Source organism: Lactuca serriola, chromosome 8 (genome assembly GCF_051521515.1).
Source record: "Lactuca serriola cultivar US96UC23 chromosome 8, Lser_US96UC23_V15, whole genome shotgun sequence".
Taxonomy (NCBI): domain Eukaryota; kingdom Viridiplantae; phylum Streptophyta; class Magnoliopsida; order Asterales; family Asteraceae; genus Lactuca; species Lactuca serriola.
In genome coordinates this window covers 227,464,350-227,478,084 of record NC_136415.1, presented here as the reverse complement: position 1 = coordinate 227,478,084, position 13,735 = coordinate 227,464,350, and the positions used below count along the sequence as shown (strand labels likewise).

The window sequence follows — 13,735 nt, the reverse complement described above, 5'->3', positions numbered from 1 at the left end:
CTCTGATAGTGAACATATGTTTTGGAAATTAATACTCTAAATTCATGTTATGACTTATGATATGTTTTTATGATTATGGTTTTGGTATTAAAGAAAAATTTTGGTACGAATTTCCAGACGTTACATTGGATGTTGCCACTAGATCTCACTACTTACTATTACAAACAACTTACAACTAATAACTCGAAGATTCTTAAGGTGTACCCCGAAGTCATGTGTAATTAAGAAATGATCAACCTAGAAATGGTGAGTCCGCCTTAGGACCTGTTCCTTGTTTGGTTGTGGACTTAGGGCAGACTCATTAGGCTCAACAGTTTATTAAAATTTTAATTACACACAATTAGGGCACGACAAGTGGATCTTAGGAGTGGGTCAGATATGAAACAAAAATTACAAGACTCCATTTGAAGTCATTACTACTGAATTCATAAGTTTATTTATATAGATTTTTACTATGAATTTGTTTGCAAACATATGGAAGTGGGGAAATACTATACTTAAAAACTAATGAACTAATTTCACGACACTCGACTTATATCCATTACTAAAAGACTTATACCCATTTCGTCTTTGAAATTCTATGACAGAAAAATGCCACCTCGTAGATCTGCTAGACGCACTGAGAGAACGCAAACAAATTCTCCCCTGCCGCCTCCCCAGTATGATCCTGTTATGTTCCAAGCTGCGGTTACAGCCACAGTGGCAGTTGCTATGTCCCAAATCAGCACTGACAGTGCCAGGAGGACAGGGAGCGATATTAACATCTCTACTCAAAGAGATAGCCAAGGGCGTTCGAGAGAATATTCCTATAAAGACTTCACAAATGGCAAACCCGATTCTTTCAATGGAAGCGGGGGCGTCATCGCTTTGATGCAGTGGTTCGAGAAGAATGAATCAGTCTTCGAGATCTGTGCATGCCCCGAAACAGACAAAGTCAAATTCGTAGCTTGCACTTTCTCCGGCAGGGCCCTCACTTGGTGGAACGGCCACGTAAAATCTCTGACACTCTCCATGGCTAATTCGCTAAGTTGGGAAGGCTTGAAAACTATGATACTAAAGGAATATTGCCCAAGGGGTGAGGTGCAAAAATTAGAGCAGGAACTGTTGAATCTCAAGATGACGGGCTTTGACCTTGCAGCTTGCACCGCCCGATTCAATGATCTAGCACTCCTCTGTCCGGCGATGGTTACACCGGAAAACAAGAAGGTGGAACGATATCTCTGGGGACTATCATCCCAGATTCAAGATAGCGTGTTGGCCTCGAGACCAACCACTTTTGACAGTGTCAAGGAGTTGGCATAACAACTCATTGATCATCGGGCCAGCCATGTCACGGTGCCAACCACCTCCGATCAAGCAAAAGGAGTCAAGCAAAAGGAGGGAACAACAAGAGGAAGTTTTGGAACAATAAAAAGAAGAAATCGGTGCAGGATCCCGCAAAGAAACAACAAACTATTGCCATCCATGCTGCCACCACTTTGGCTCCACGGAGGCAATACGCTGGAACTCTTCCCAAGTGCAACAAGTGCAACTTCCACCACACCAATGCGTGTCGGGAAATGCACTACAGTAATTGCAACAAGAAGGGGCACACTGCTCGATTCTGTAAAGTGCCAGCCCAATCCGTCACTCAAGCCGCCCCGTTCGCCAACACCGGAGCAAGCCAAACCTGTTTCGGCTGTGGAGAAGCAGGACATTTCAAAAGAAACTGCCCAAAAGCACGAAAAACCAATGCTAGGGATGCAGAAAGAGTCCTAGTTTTAGGGCATGGAGAGGCAGTCAAGGACCCCACGGTGGTTACCGGTACGTTCCTCCTCAATAACTCTTATGCATGCATACTTTTTGATAGTGGGGCAGAAAGGAGTTTCGTGAGCAACCAATTCAAACATTTACTTAAACAGAATCCCCATTCATTAAAAAACACATACGTTGTAGAAATGGCAAACGGAAAGGTTGAGCGCACTAATGATATTTACATAGGGTGTATCCTCACTCTAGATAACCATTCGTTCAAAATCGATCTAATGTCGTTCACAATAAAAAGTTTCTACATCATCATTGGTATGTATTGGTTAAGTTCTAATCTTGCCGACATTTTTTGTTACGAAAGGGCCGTTCGCCTTAATCTGCCATATGGTGAAACCCTTCTCGTCTACGGCGATAAATCCAGTACAAATCTACAAATCATTTCTTGCGTCAAGGCTCCAAAGTACCTCCGAAAGGAATACCACGCCTTCTTAGCCCACGTCGTAGATAAGAAACAAGGGGTGAAGGATATGAAAGACATTCCAGAAGTGTGAAACTACCCCGACGTATTCCCAGAATAAGATCTGCTAGGTGTACCACTCACACGACAAGTCGAATTCCGAATTGACTTGGTTCCCAGAGATACCCCCGTAGCCAAAGCTCCATATCGCCTCGCACCGGTAGAAATGCAAGAGCTGTCTAGTCAATTAAACGAACTATTAAGCAAGGGGTTCATCAGACCGAGATTTTCACCTTGGGAAGCACCGGTCCTATTTGTGAAAAAGAAGGATGGATCCTTTCACATGTGCATCGACTATCGGGAGTTAAACAAACCTACTATCAAGAATCGATATCCCCTACCCCGAATCGACAACCTCTTCGACCAACTTCATGGAGCAAGCTACTTTTCGAAAATCAACTTGAGGTCGGGTTACCCTCAACTGCGAGTTCAAGAGGATGATATTCCCAAGAAAGCTTTCAGAACGCGTTATGGCCATTACAAATTCGTGGTGATGCCCTTTGGACTAACAAATGCACCTATGGTATTCATGGATCTGATGAACCGAGTGTGTGGAACCTTATTGGACAAATTCATAATCGTATTCATCGATGATATCTTGGTCTATTCACGAGGTAAAGAAGAGCACAACCAACATCTGGAACTAGTATTGGAGACTCTAAGAACTAAGAAGCTTTATGCTAAACTTTCAGAGTGTGAATTTTGGCTCCGAGAAGGGGGATTCCTTGGCCACGTGGTTAGCGAGAAAGGGATACATGTGGATCCCTCAAAAATCAAAGCGATCGAAAACTGGTCAGCACCTACAACGCCGACAGAAATCCAACAATATTTAGGGCTCACTGGATACTACCAAAGATTCATTCAAAACTTCTCCAAGATCGCTAAACCACTCACCACCTTGACTCAAAAGGTGTGATGTTTAAGTGGGGAGATAAAAAGGAAGCCGCCTTTCAAACGTTAAAACAAGCCCTACGCAGCGCGCCGGTCTTGTCTCTTCCAGAAGGAACCGATGACTTCGTGGTATATTGTGATCCTTCAAATCAAGGTCTCGATGTGCGCTCATGCAGATAAGGAAGGTCATCGCTTACGCGCCAAGGCAACTTAAGACACACGAAGTTAATTATACTACCCACGACCTTGAACTGGGAAAAGTAGTGTTCGCCCTAAAGATCTGGAGGCACTACCTCTGCGACAAAAAGTGCACTATCTTCACCAATCTCAAAAGTCTTCAGCATATCCTCAATCAAAAAGAGCTCAACATGCGGCAAAGAAGATGGGCAGAGTTGCTGAACGAGTACGAGTGTGAAATTCGCTATCATCCAGGCAAGGCCAATATAGTGGCTGGTGCCTTAAGCAGAAAGGAATATTCGGGTCGCCGAGTAAAGTCACTAACGATGACGATCTATTCACACCTGTCCACACAAATCAAGGAAGCTCAACTTGAAGCCTTGAAACCAGAAAACGTGACAGGTGAGGCATTGAGAGGGATGGGTAAGAACCTAGAATTCAAGGATGATGGAGCTCGTTACCTCATGAAGTTTGGTGGGTTTCGAGACGTTTGGTGGGTTTCGAGACGTTTTCATGAACGAAGCACACGAGACTCGATATTCCATCCATCCAGGTTTGGATAAGATATATCTAGACCTCAAGAAGTCGTACCGGTGGCCGAACATGAAAGCTGAGATTGCTACCTACGTGGGCAAGTGTTTGACTTGCGCCAAGGTCAAGGTTGAGTACCAGAAACCCTCAGGACTACTAGAACAGTCTGATATACCGGAATGGAAGTGAGAATGAATAACCATGGACTTCATAACCAAGCTGCCTAAGACATCAGGCGAACTTGATACCATGTGGGTAATCGTCGACAGACTGACCAAGTCAGCACATTTTCTACCAATGAAAGAGACCGACAAGATGGAGAAACTGACAAAGCTATACATCAAGGAAATCGTGACATTGCATGGGGTACCAAGGTCCATTATCTCAGATCAGGATAGTCGATTTACCTCGCGATTCTGGCAATTACTTCAGAAATCCTTGGAAACTAGGCTGGACATGAGTACAACTTATCACCCACAAACCGACGGACAGAGCGAGCGAACCATACAAACGCTAGAAGACATGTTGAGAGCCTGTGTGATAGATTTTGGTAAAGCATGGGATACCCATTTACCACTTATCGAATTCTCCTACAATAACAACTATCACACTAGCATCAAAGTCGCTCCATTCGAAGCTCTTTATGGTTGCAAGTGTCGATCACCCCTATGTTGGGCAGAAGTGGGGGACACATAGCTAGCTAGGGGGCAAGTCCTTAATAGCACCCTCACCGGTCCTGAAATCATAAGGGAGACCACCGAAAAGATCGTTCAAATTCGGGAAAGACTGAAAGCATCCCGAGATCGGCAAAAGTGTTACGCGGATAAGCGACGCAAACCCTTGGAATTCCAGGTCAGTGATCGGGTACTACTGAAAGTTTAACCTTGGAAAGGAATGATACGCTTCGATAAACGTGGGAAACTAAACCCAAGGTACATCAAACCATTTGAAATCCTTGCCAGGATTGGCCCAGTGGCGTACAAAATCCGATTACCACAAGAACTAAATCAAGTACATCCTACCTTTCATGTGTCAAACCTAAAGAAGTGTCTGTCCGACGAGACTCTCGTGATACCCCTCGACGAAATTGAAGTTAATGAGAGTCTCCACTTCGTGGAAGAACCATTTGAGATCATGGATCGGGAGATCAAAAGAACGAAACAAAGTCGTATTCCCATCGTGAAGGTTCGTTGGAACGCTAAGCAAGGACCCGAGTTCACCTTGGAACGTGAGGATCAAATGAAACAAAAATACCCACATCTCTTCCCGAGCTCTTGAAGTCCGAGTAAAACAATGTTGCATACTCATCAGGAGTGTGTAAGATCCTTAAACATGGCTTAACGGGGCTTACGGACCAAGCGTTGCGAAGCCAAACACTCAAAAAGGTCACAAAAGAAACCTCTCCCAATCTCTTTCACTTTATCTCTCTCTATTAAAAATCTCTCCCAAATATTTCTCAAAAGTTCCTTTAACTTTTTGTAATCATTCGGGTCATCTCGACCCATAACCGGGTCAAAAATCACTTAAAACGGGGTAAAAACGGGTAAAATAGCCTTAAGGACCCGAAACCCACTCTTTAGGGGTGAGCCCTCTTAGGGCCGAAGGTTCCTTATTGGGACCGAACTGCAGAGCCGAAGCCCCAAGAACCGAACCCGAAACTCCAGGAACCGAACCCTCTTTCTCGGACCCGAACCTCACATGTGAACTCGAACCCTACTTTCGGTCCATTTCGCTTCCGACCAGTTTTGCCCCATTTCGCTTCCTAGCCTATTTCTCCTTCGGGTCCAGCACCAGGAGGGACCGAACCCTCGCACCTTCGGTCGTTCATGCGAGAAGCCTCGCAGCTTTGCCTCAACTTCCCGGTTTTCGACTACGACTTCATTTTAAGCCCGTTTTCCATCATTTTAATGCGGGATTTTCACCCAAAACTTTATTCTAACATATGAAGCCCCAAAATATTCATCATGTTTTTAGTGCCAACCTTATCCAAGAATTAGTGGGTGAAGTACAAAGGGTGGAGTGTTGACTTTTCTTTGATTTATGACACATGCAACCACTCATACCCACTCCATGACAAGCCCACACTCTACCACCATACCTAGTCACTCATTGTCCTTTGCCACTCATTTCCCCAGCCACACACATGGTCAAGGGCTGGGAAAAACCACCCTCTCTCGTCACTTCTATCATTTCCACCAAAGAAACAAACACTTTTCTCTCTCAAATCGTCTAAGCAAAATTTCGAGATTCAAGACCATTCTTCAAGCTTTTCTTCCACTTTTGGTAAGTACATTCATCCTCCATATGATTATTACACTTCCTTTTACTCAAATCATAGACTCCTTACACAAACTCCATCATATTTGTGCTAGATTCTCGAATCTTCAAACAATCCTCCAAGTGTTCTTGAGTTGAACACTTATTTCCTTCAACATTCATCCACTGAAATCACACAAGGTGAGTTCATACCCCTATCTTTTTATGTGTTTCTTAAGTTTTAAGGGGGGATACAAGTTAAAACACCAAGAACACAACTAAACTCATCCAACAGCTTTCATTAGAAAAGTTTAACCCCATTCATGGACAGTTTTGGTCAACTTAAACATTTTAGTTTTCAAAACTGTATTAGGTGCTAATAGCTTAGGTTTATACCTTCAAAATGACTACTTGCACATCTCCATACGATTTTTCTACCATTTATGGTGATTTTTACAAAACTGCCTATCATTTCAAGAATAAATCCGGATCAGTATGTGATTATGGACTTTTTCACACAAGTTGGAGGTCACTAAAAATCATAAGAAAATTTATGAATAAACTAGACTCATTTTCCAAACTCTTAGAATTTATGGATTCTGATTTGGACCTTTGATTGTTTTTCTATAAACTTTCTAAGAACAGTAACAGAAATATTGACACTAGAAAAATCCTATGAATTTCATTTGCACCTTGTAACTTGTTGAGCAAGGTGTATCATTATTTGAATATATGTTTTTACAGTACATGTCATTTCGTCTTGGTGAGTTGACATATATCAGAAAACAAATGGATTTTTACCTTCATAAGTATGGTAATTAATTAATTGTTATAAACAAAGTTTACATACATGGTATACAAACATTTGATAAACTATGAAAGTATAGTTTATGTCGCTTTTACATTATAAACGAGTATAATAACCTATAATAGGTATAGTTTATGTTTCATTACGTTTCAAACTTTTTACCTAAGGTTTTATGTTCACGTAAATCTGTTAATGAATAAATTTGTGAGACATTCGCTTCGCGTTACATCCAAGTAACGAAGTCAAAAGTCCTGTAAATTGTAACCAGAGTCTCTTGTAGGGAGAACGTGATAGTTGTGTATAGATCTATATTAGGTCTGACAAACCCACACCTGAGCTGCATGCAATAGCTAGACCAGCAGGTCTGAGGTGACAAGTGTCATTTAACTTGCGACGCCTGAAGAACGTCGTAATACGAAGCCGTCTGAGTCATAGTATGGTTATAATAACTCACATGTGGTATTAACAAAACATAAGATTTACGGGTTTTACTTCTAAATTTAATGAGTTTCTGCCGATTTAAACTTGCATAAATTTCTTTAAGTATGGTAAAATACTTGTACAATTCTGTCTTGACTTTTAAGATTACAATGCATTACATAAGAAAATATGGGATCTTTCTTGAACAAACATCACTTTTACAAGAAAAGGATTTTAGCATCACCTTCAAAAGCTTATGAACTCACCAACTTAATTGTTGACACTCTTTCAAAACTACTTGTATTCTCAGGAAATCCATAAACAGGTAACCAAGTACTTTTGAGGATGGGACGTAAGGCGTCAAACATTTCATTTTTGTCAACGTAATGTAATTGATTTGGAAACATGTAAACTCATAGCATGGTGTAACTTTTTCAATTATATTTATGTTGGTTGTGTTTACTTTGATCACTATTGTAATTGTTGTTATGATACTATACATGAAGTCCTCCACCCCCGGACGTTTCTGCCATCCTTGGTTTGGGGGTGTGACAGATTGGTATCAGAGCACGGTTTATAGTGAATTAAGTATATCAAACCACATAAGATATACAAACTATAAACACATTTAGGACTAAAAGTCTTTGATTTGAAACATTTTTCAATTGGTTATACTTTTAGAAAATAAATAGTTTTCTTGTTTAAAGTATACATACATGCTCGCATAGTGTCATAACTAGGGAGAACATAAAGTAAAAGAAGAGGAGTTAAACACTACGAGTATGCCTTGGTATGTGTAATAAGTTTTGGGAAGGATACTGCCTGATCAACTATATCCGTCCGAGAAGTGACTTACGCATACCGAGGGATAGTCGTAATAGGCAACAAATCTAACGACCTAACTTCACTCTACGAAGAATGCTCTAAAAACCAAATCTAAACACTTAAAATACTATAGGAGTATTTTATGTTGTTATAGCGCATTATTATTATTATTATCCGTTACATGCTTCTTACACCCCTATTCTCGCACAGACGACATGGCAGGATTCTATCTACCTGGAGACCCTTACTTTCCTAATGAGGGAAACGCTGGATGGCTCAAGGCAGAACCCGAGGAAATGATCGAGGAGGATCCTGAGGAGGACCCTGAGGAGGTTGACGAAGAAGAAGAACCCGAGGAGGAAGATAAAATGGAGGACGAAGAAGAAGAATCTGAAGAGGAAGAAGAAGAAGAGGAACCAGAGGAGGAAGTCTTCAACCCTCCTTACATCGCCAGGGTGCCTGCGAACCGTTTCGGCTATAACGGGCCTGAGCCCCGTTGGGCAACAGTGATCGAGAGGTGGAGCTGACAACAATGCCAACGATCACCATATGGCGACCAACGTGGTTACTACGACCTCAGCCATGTGGGACCGATTGACAGAGCCCTCCCCGTCATGGTACATCATATCACAAATTTGGGGAACCAGAGTAGGGAAATGGCAGACCAAGTTCGGAATATCAACGTTGTTATGGAAGCCACCGATGCACGCAATAGGGAGTTGGAAAGGGACTTCTATCCAGTGGACCAACTTATCGAGGACCTTGCTGCCGCTCGAGCGGAGGTAAGGGAGTACCAGGTGAGGCATGCAGCTCTCGAGGAGTGAGTGGTCGCGGCCGGACGCCGATTACGGAGCTTTTTTGGAGCCTGGACCTTATCTCAGGGCCACCATGGATCAGATGCCACCCGCCTCGAGTAGTTCTTACACTGCTCACGTTTTGTTATAAAACTAGGATTTCGAGTATGCGTTAGTGCTACTCTTTCGATCAGATTGATTTTCCACACTCTTAGTACTAGATGACGATCCAATTGGTTGAAGATTCGTCGGAAGAGTAACATTCCCTGAGATGCAAGACCAAAGCTCTTCATCGAGTCCATTCAAATAATCTTGCATACGATCCGACCACTGATCATAGTATTCTGGAATGAGCATGGGAATCTTCGTTGAAGATCGTAGCAGATGAGAGTATGAAGTCATCGAGTTGAGATTGAAGTTCGCCATTGATGTACGGAAGAAATTTTTTGAGTATTTTTGAGAAATCAAAGAGAATTTGAAAGCAAATTGCTGAATTGATCAACAAAATCAAGTAGAACAATCGATTCAACAAATCAGTTGCAGAATCAAATCACAACTGAAGATCTAGAAAACTTTTTGACGTCAAAAGGCGTGGAACTTTTTGAATCAGAAAATTGATTCAAAACCTTTTGAATCAGAATGAAAATCAGATCATAGATTATGATTTCTGCTATGATACCAATTGATGAAGTGTTGAATCAAGTATGAATCACATCAGAGTTATATGAATACAGAATGAACACACGATGTAAATATGATCTGGTTTCAGCTCTATTATGCTTTCAACTGTTACAGAGAGAAAAATAGACAAATTGTTCAAAAACTCTTATCTAACTCTAAGTAATGTTCCTATTTATAGGAAACGAGAAAGCACACAAAAAATTACAAGGATTAAACAGTATGCTTCGTTACATAAATATGCCTTGTAAAATAAACTTAGGTCTTCGACATATTACAACTGGTCTTCGACCCCTTTTGAGGTGGGGCATTCCACAAAAATATGATCTTCAGTTTCCAGAGCCTCATTACAGAGCCTACATATATTAGATTGGCTGATACCAATTTTAGATAGGTTGGCTATGGTTGGAAGTTTCCTATGGCATATCAGCCAGGCTAAGATATTTAGTTTCCCCGGGACTATAGAATTCCAAGCCCATTTCCCGTCACTTTGCGGGAGGGTTGAGTTGTTTATAAAACTCCTGAGAGAGGAAACCGTGTACTTCCCAGATGGATCTAATGACCAACCCCATCTACTTAAGCCATCATTATTGGGAACCGCCGTGAAGTGTTCGAGGAAGGGCACATTGTCTTTTTCCAAATCGTTAGGGATGTTAGCTATTGATCCCTAACACCCACTCCTTCTCTTTGCAACCGATGGCCGGTGGAAGCCACCATCCGGTCCATAAATGGATTTAATAACCTCCGCCCACATACTATTGTTTGAAAGCTTGAATCTCCACCACCACTTCCCTATTAAAGCTATATAAGGCAATCCCCAAACCTCCTTTGTCTTTAGCTGCAAGTGTTTTTTCCCATGCGATCCATACCTTCTTCTTCTTCTTTGAGTCCATATTCCCTCCCCAAAAGAATCTCATTCTGATTTTCTCAAGACGCTTGATAACTTTGACTGGAGGTTTGAATAAGGAGAAATAGAAAGAACTGAGACTACTAAAAACAGATTTGCACAACATTAACCGGCCACCAAACGACAAAGTATTTGCTTTCCACTTTGATAACTTCGTCTGGAATTTTTCTACAATTAGGTTCCAATGAGTAGATCTTGCCATAGATGCCCCCACCGGGAGTCCAAGGTAAATGAAGAGGAGTGAACCAATAAAACAATTGAAACTTCTAGCCACCAAATTCAATTCACAACTTTGGACCCCAAAACCAAATATCTTACTTTTTAGCATGTTCACCTTGAGCCCTGATGATAACTCAAAGCATCTTAGGATTCTGATCAAATTCTTTGCTTTCTCAATCGACCAATAGCCCATCAAAATTACATCGTTTGCGTATTGGAGATGTTACTGTTAATTATACCATAAAAAAGTTGTAATTCTCGTCCCCATCGACGGTCAATTCAATCCTTCAAATTTTGTTTAGTCTAATAATTTCAATTAATTTTTTTATCCATTCCATTTTGTTTAGTCTTTCCCCTTCAGCTAATGTTCTGTAATAACTTCAATTTTGTTTATATCCTCTTTGAGGGTAAGTATCTCCATGTTGTCCTTTTTTATTTCCACATCTCTCCACTTCCGAATGGACGATTTAATGTGTCTGAGTTTTGCCGCAAGAGCATTATACGGAGGACCAAACGTAACAGCTTCAGATGTGGTCTTAATTATTGGACAGCAAATCCTTCTTTGTGTTGCCAAACTATTGTAAAATCTAAATGGCACGGGATCAAAAAATTTCCTTTAAGATAAAAGATTCTTTTGTTCAATAGATATAATAATTTTTTTTTTTGTAGAACAACAAAGTTGACGTTCTAGATGTTAACTAGGGTTCTTGGACACCACAAATATTTGTTTTCTTGGAATATTTATTTTATAAAAAGGCATCAATAATTGTGGTCTGTTATATAAAACTTTGACTCCCTTTTTCAATCTCTACGATAACATTATTGTAATAGTTCTTGTCGGCTGTTACACCTCATTCATCTTATCATCAATCTCCGCTTCGTTTCCCCCTATATAAACTAACTTCAATCAAAAGCTTTACAATTGTCAATGGCTTCCTAACCATTTGGCCATCGCTTTTCTGTTTGTGAATAAAGTAGTCATCCTGTACATGTGTCTCAACCTTCAACTCCAAGATCCATATTTAATAAGTATTTTTTACTCGTTCATCTGTTTCAGTTGAAGATTAATGGCTACGGATCAGTACTTCGATAATAACGAACGTGAAAACAGCTTTAACAAAGATGATAAACCATGGAAAAGCATCGATAAACTGGATAATGGAGTTTCCGGTGGGTTTGACTGTAATATCTGTCTAGAATCTGTTCAAGATCCGGTAGTGACACTCTGTGGCCACCTCTATTGTTGGCCTTGTATCTATAAATGGATTCATCATCAAAATACATCACCAGAAAACCCAGAAAAGAAAGCCCCGCAGTGCCCCGTATGCAAAAGCGAAGTCTCTCAAAAGACTATCGTCCCGTTATATGGTCGTGGAGCTCCAACTCCAGTTAGCGAAGAAAAGACTCCAGATTTAGGAACTGTGATACCTCGCCGGCCACCTACGCCGCGTTATGGAGTTATAGACACACCAGCCACACAAGTTAGCCGGCGTGGCTTTCAACAACGAGCACCACCACCTCTAGCCATGCCTGGCCGTGGCGGCGTAGATATGGCCGCCAGCATTTGTCCTAGTCCGACGATCGGGATGCTCGGAGAAATGGTTTCAGGGAGGATATTGGGGGACTTGGATACCCCGTTGTTTGCTACTCCGAATTCTTATAATCTTGCTGGGGTTAGTACCCGAAGAGCAAGAAGGCAGGCAACTGAAGCCGATAGATCCCTAAGCCGAATCTATACTTTCTTGTTTTGTTGCATAATATTGTGTCTTCTATTGTTTACATAAATTAAGGTCATCTTTTTCTTAGAGATTCCGTAGTTTTCGTAAGTTTTTTAAGCCTCGACTCTTTGATGATCTTTTGTGGTCTAAAATTAGGGGATCATCTAGTTTCCTGGTTATATTTTGTTACCAAATACGGTGGTAGTTGATCCAAGTTGGTGATCAATCAATATTGCGTTGCGACACAATTGGCTGATTATATGGTTGTCACGGATGCCCAGGATACATAACACATGACTTCAATTGTATTGTAAAAATTTCGAGTACTGAATACTAATAAAGAATGACATAAGTTTGGAATACGAGAGGAATAATATTCTACAAGACAACAATAAATCTGAACGAATAATTAAACCTTAAAACCTTCAAAAGTAATCTAAACTCTAAAGCAATTAAAAGGGAATTGAAGTCAAATACATCTATAAATCCTTATAAATGTTTCCTAATAAATAAAAATAATTTTGCTATTTGTTCCGTTTATGCGAATGCCCGCGTGTTGCGCAGAAACACCTATATAGTTGAAGTCTTTACAAATATATGTTATTTTAAATATAACGATAACGATACTGTTAAATTTGATATAATAACTTGTATACTAAATTGATATAATATATTGATTATTTTGAATTATATGATAATATATACATCTATCATACCTTCAGAATCTCAATCGTTTGAATGATTTCTACCCGCGAGTTATACATAAATAAAATTAAATATAATATATTGTTTAATATTATTTATAATTGTTGTTATTGTTAATTAAAACTTTAAAATTTATTTGCTTAATGTTTTCATCTATCATTATTATTTAAAATATCAAACATTACTTTTGATTTTAAAGGTAACAATATAATCATTTATACATAGTTATTTTTAACTATTGTTATTATAATTTAGGAAATATTTTACTTAAATTGATATTATAATTTAGTTTTTGCAGTCATCACTACCATTTATCACTTTTAACTCTTTACAAAATATTTTTTGGTTTTTTTAATTGGAATTGAAATTTATATTTAAATTCACATTGGAATATGCAAAAACACCAATATAGTTGAAGTCTTTACAAATATATAAATATTTTAAATACAACAGTAACGTCGTTGTTAAATTTGATATAATAATTCGTATACTAAATTGATATAATATATTGATTATTTTCAATTATAATATATATATATA

General features: G+C 39.8%; 1 protein-coding gene across 1 annotated transcript; it reads left to right on the top strand.

The window, feature by feature from the left end:
- The first annotated feature begins 11,593 nt into the window (after positions 1 to 11,593).
- LOC145067419 (E3 ubiquitin-protein ligase RMA1H1-like) lies at positions 11,594 to 12,579 on the top strand. The gene has a single exon (XM_079014567.1). The coding sequence runs from the start codon at positions 11,840 to 11,842 to the stop codon at positions 12,554 to 12,556; it is 717 nt and encodes a 238-aa protein (XP_078870693.1). The 5' UTR covers positions 11,594 to 11,839; the 3' UTR covers positions 12,557 to 12,579.
- Positions 12,580 to 13,735: the final 1,156 nt, after the last annotated feature.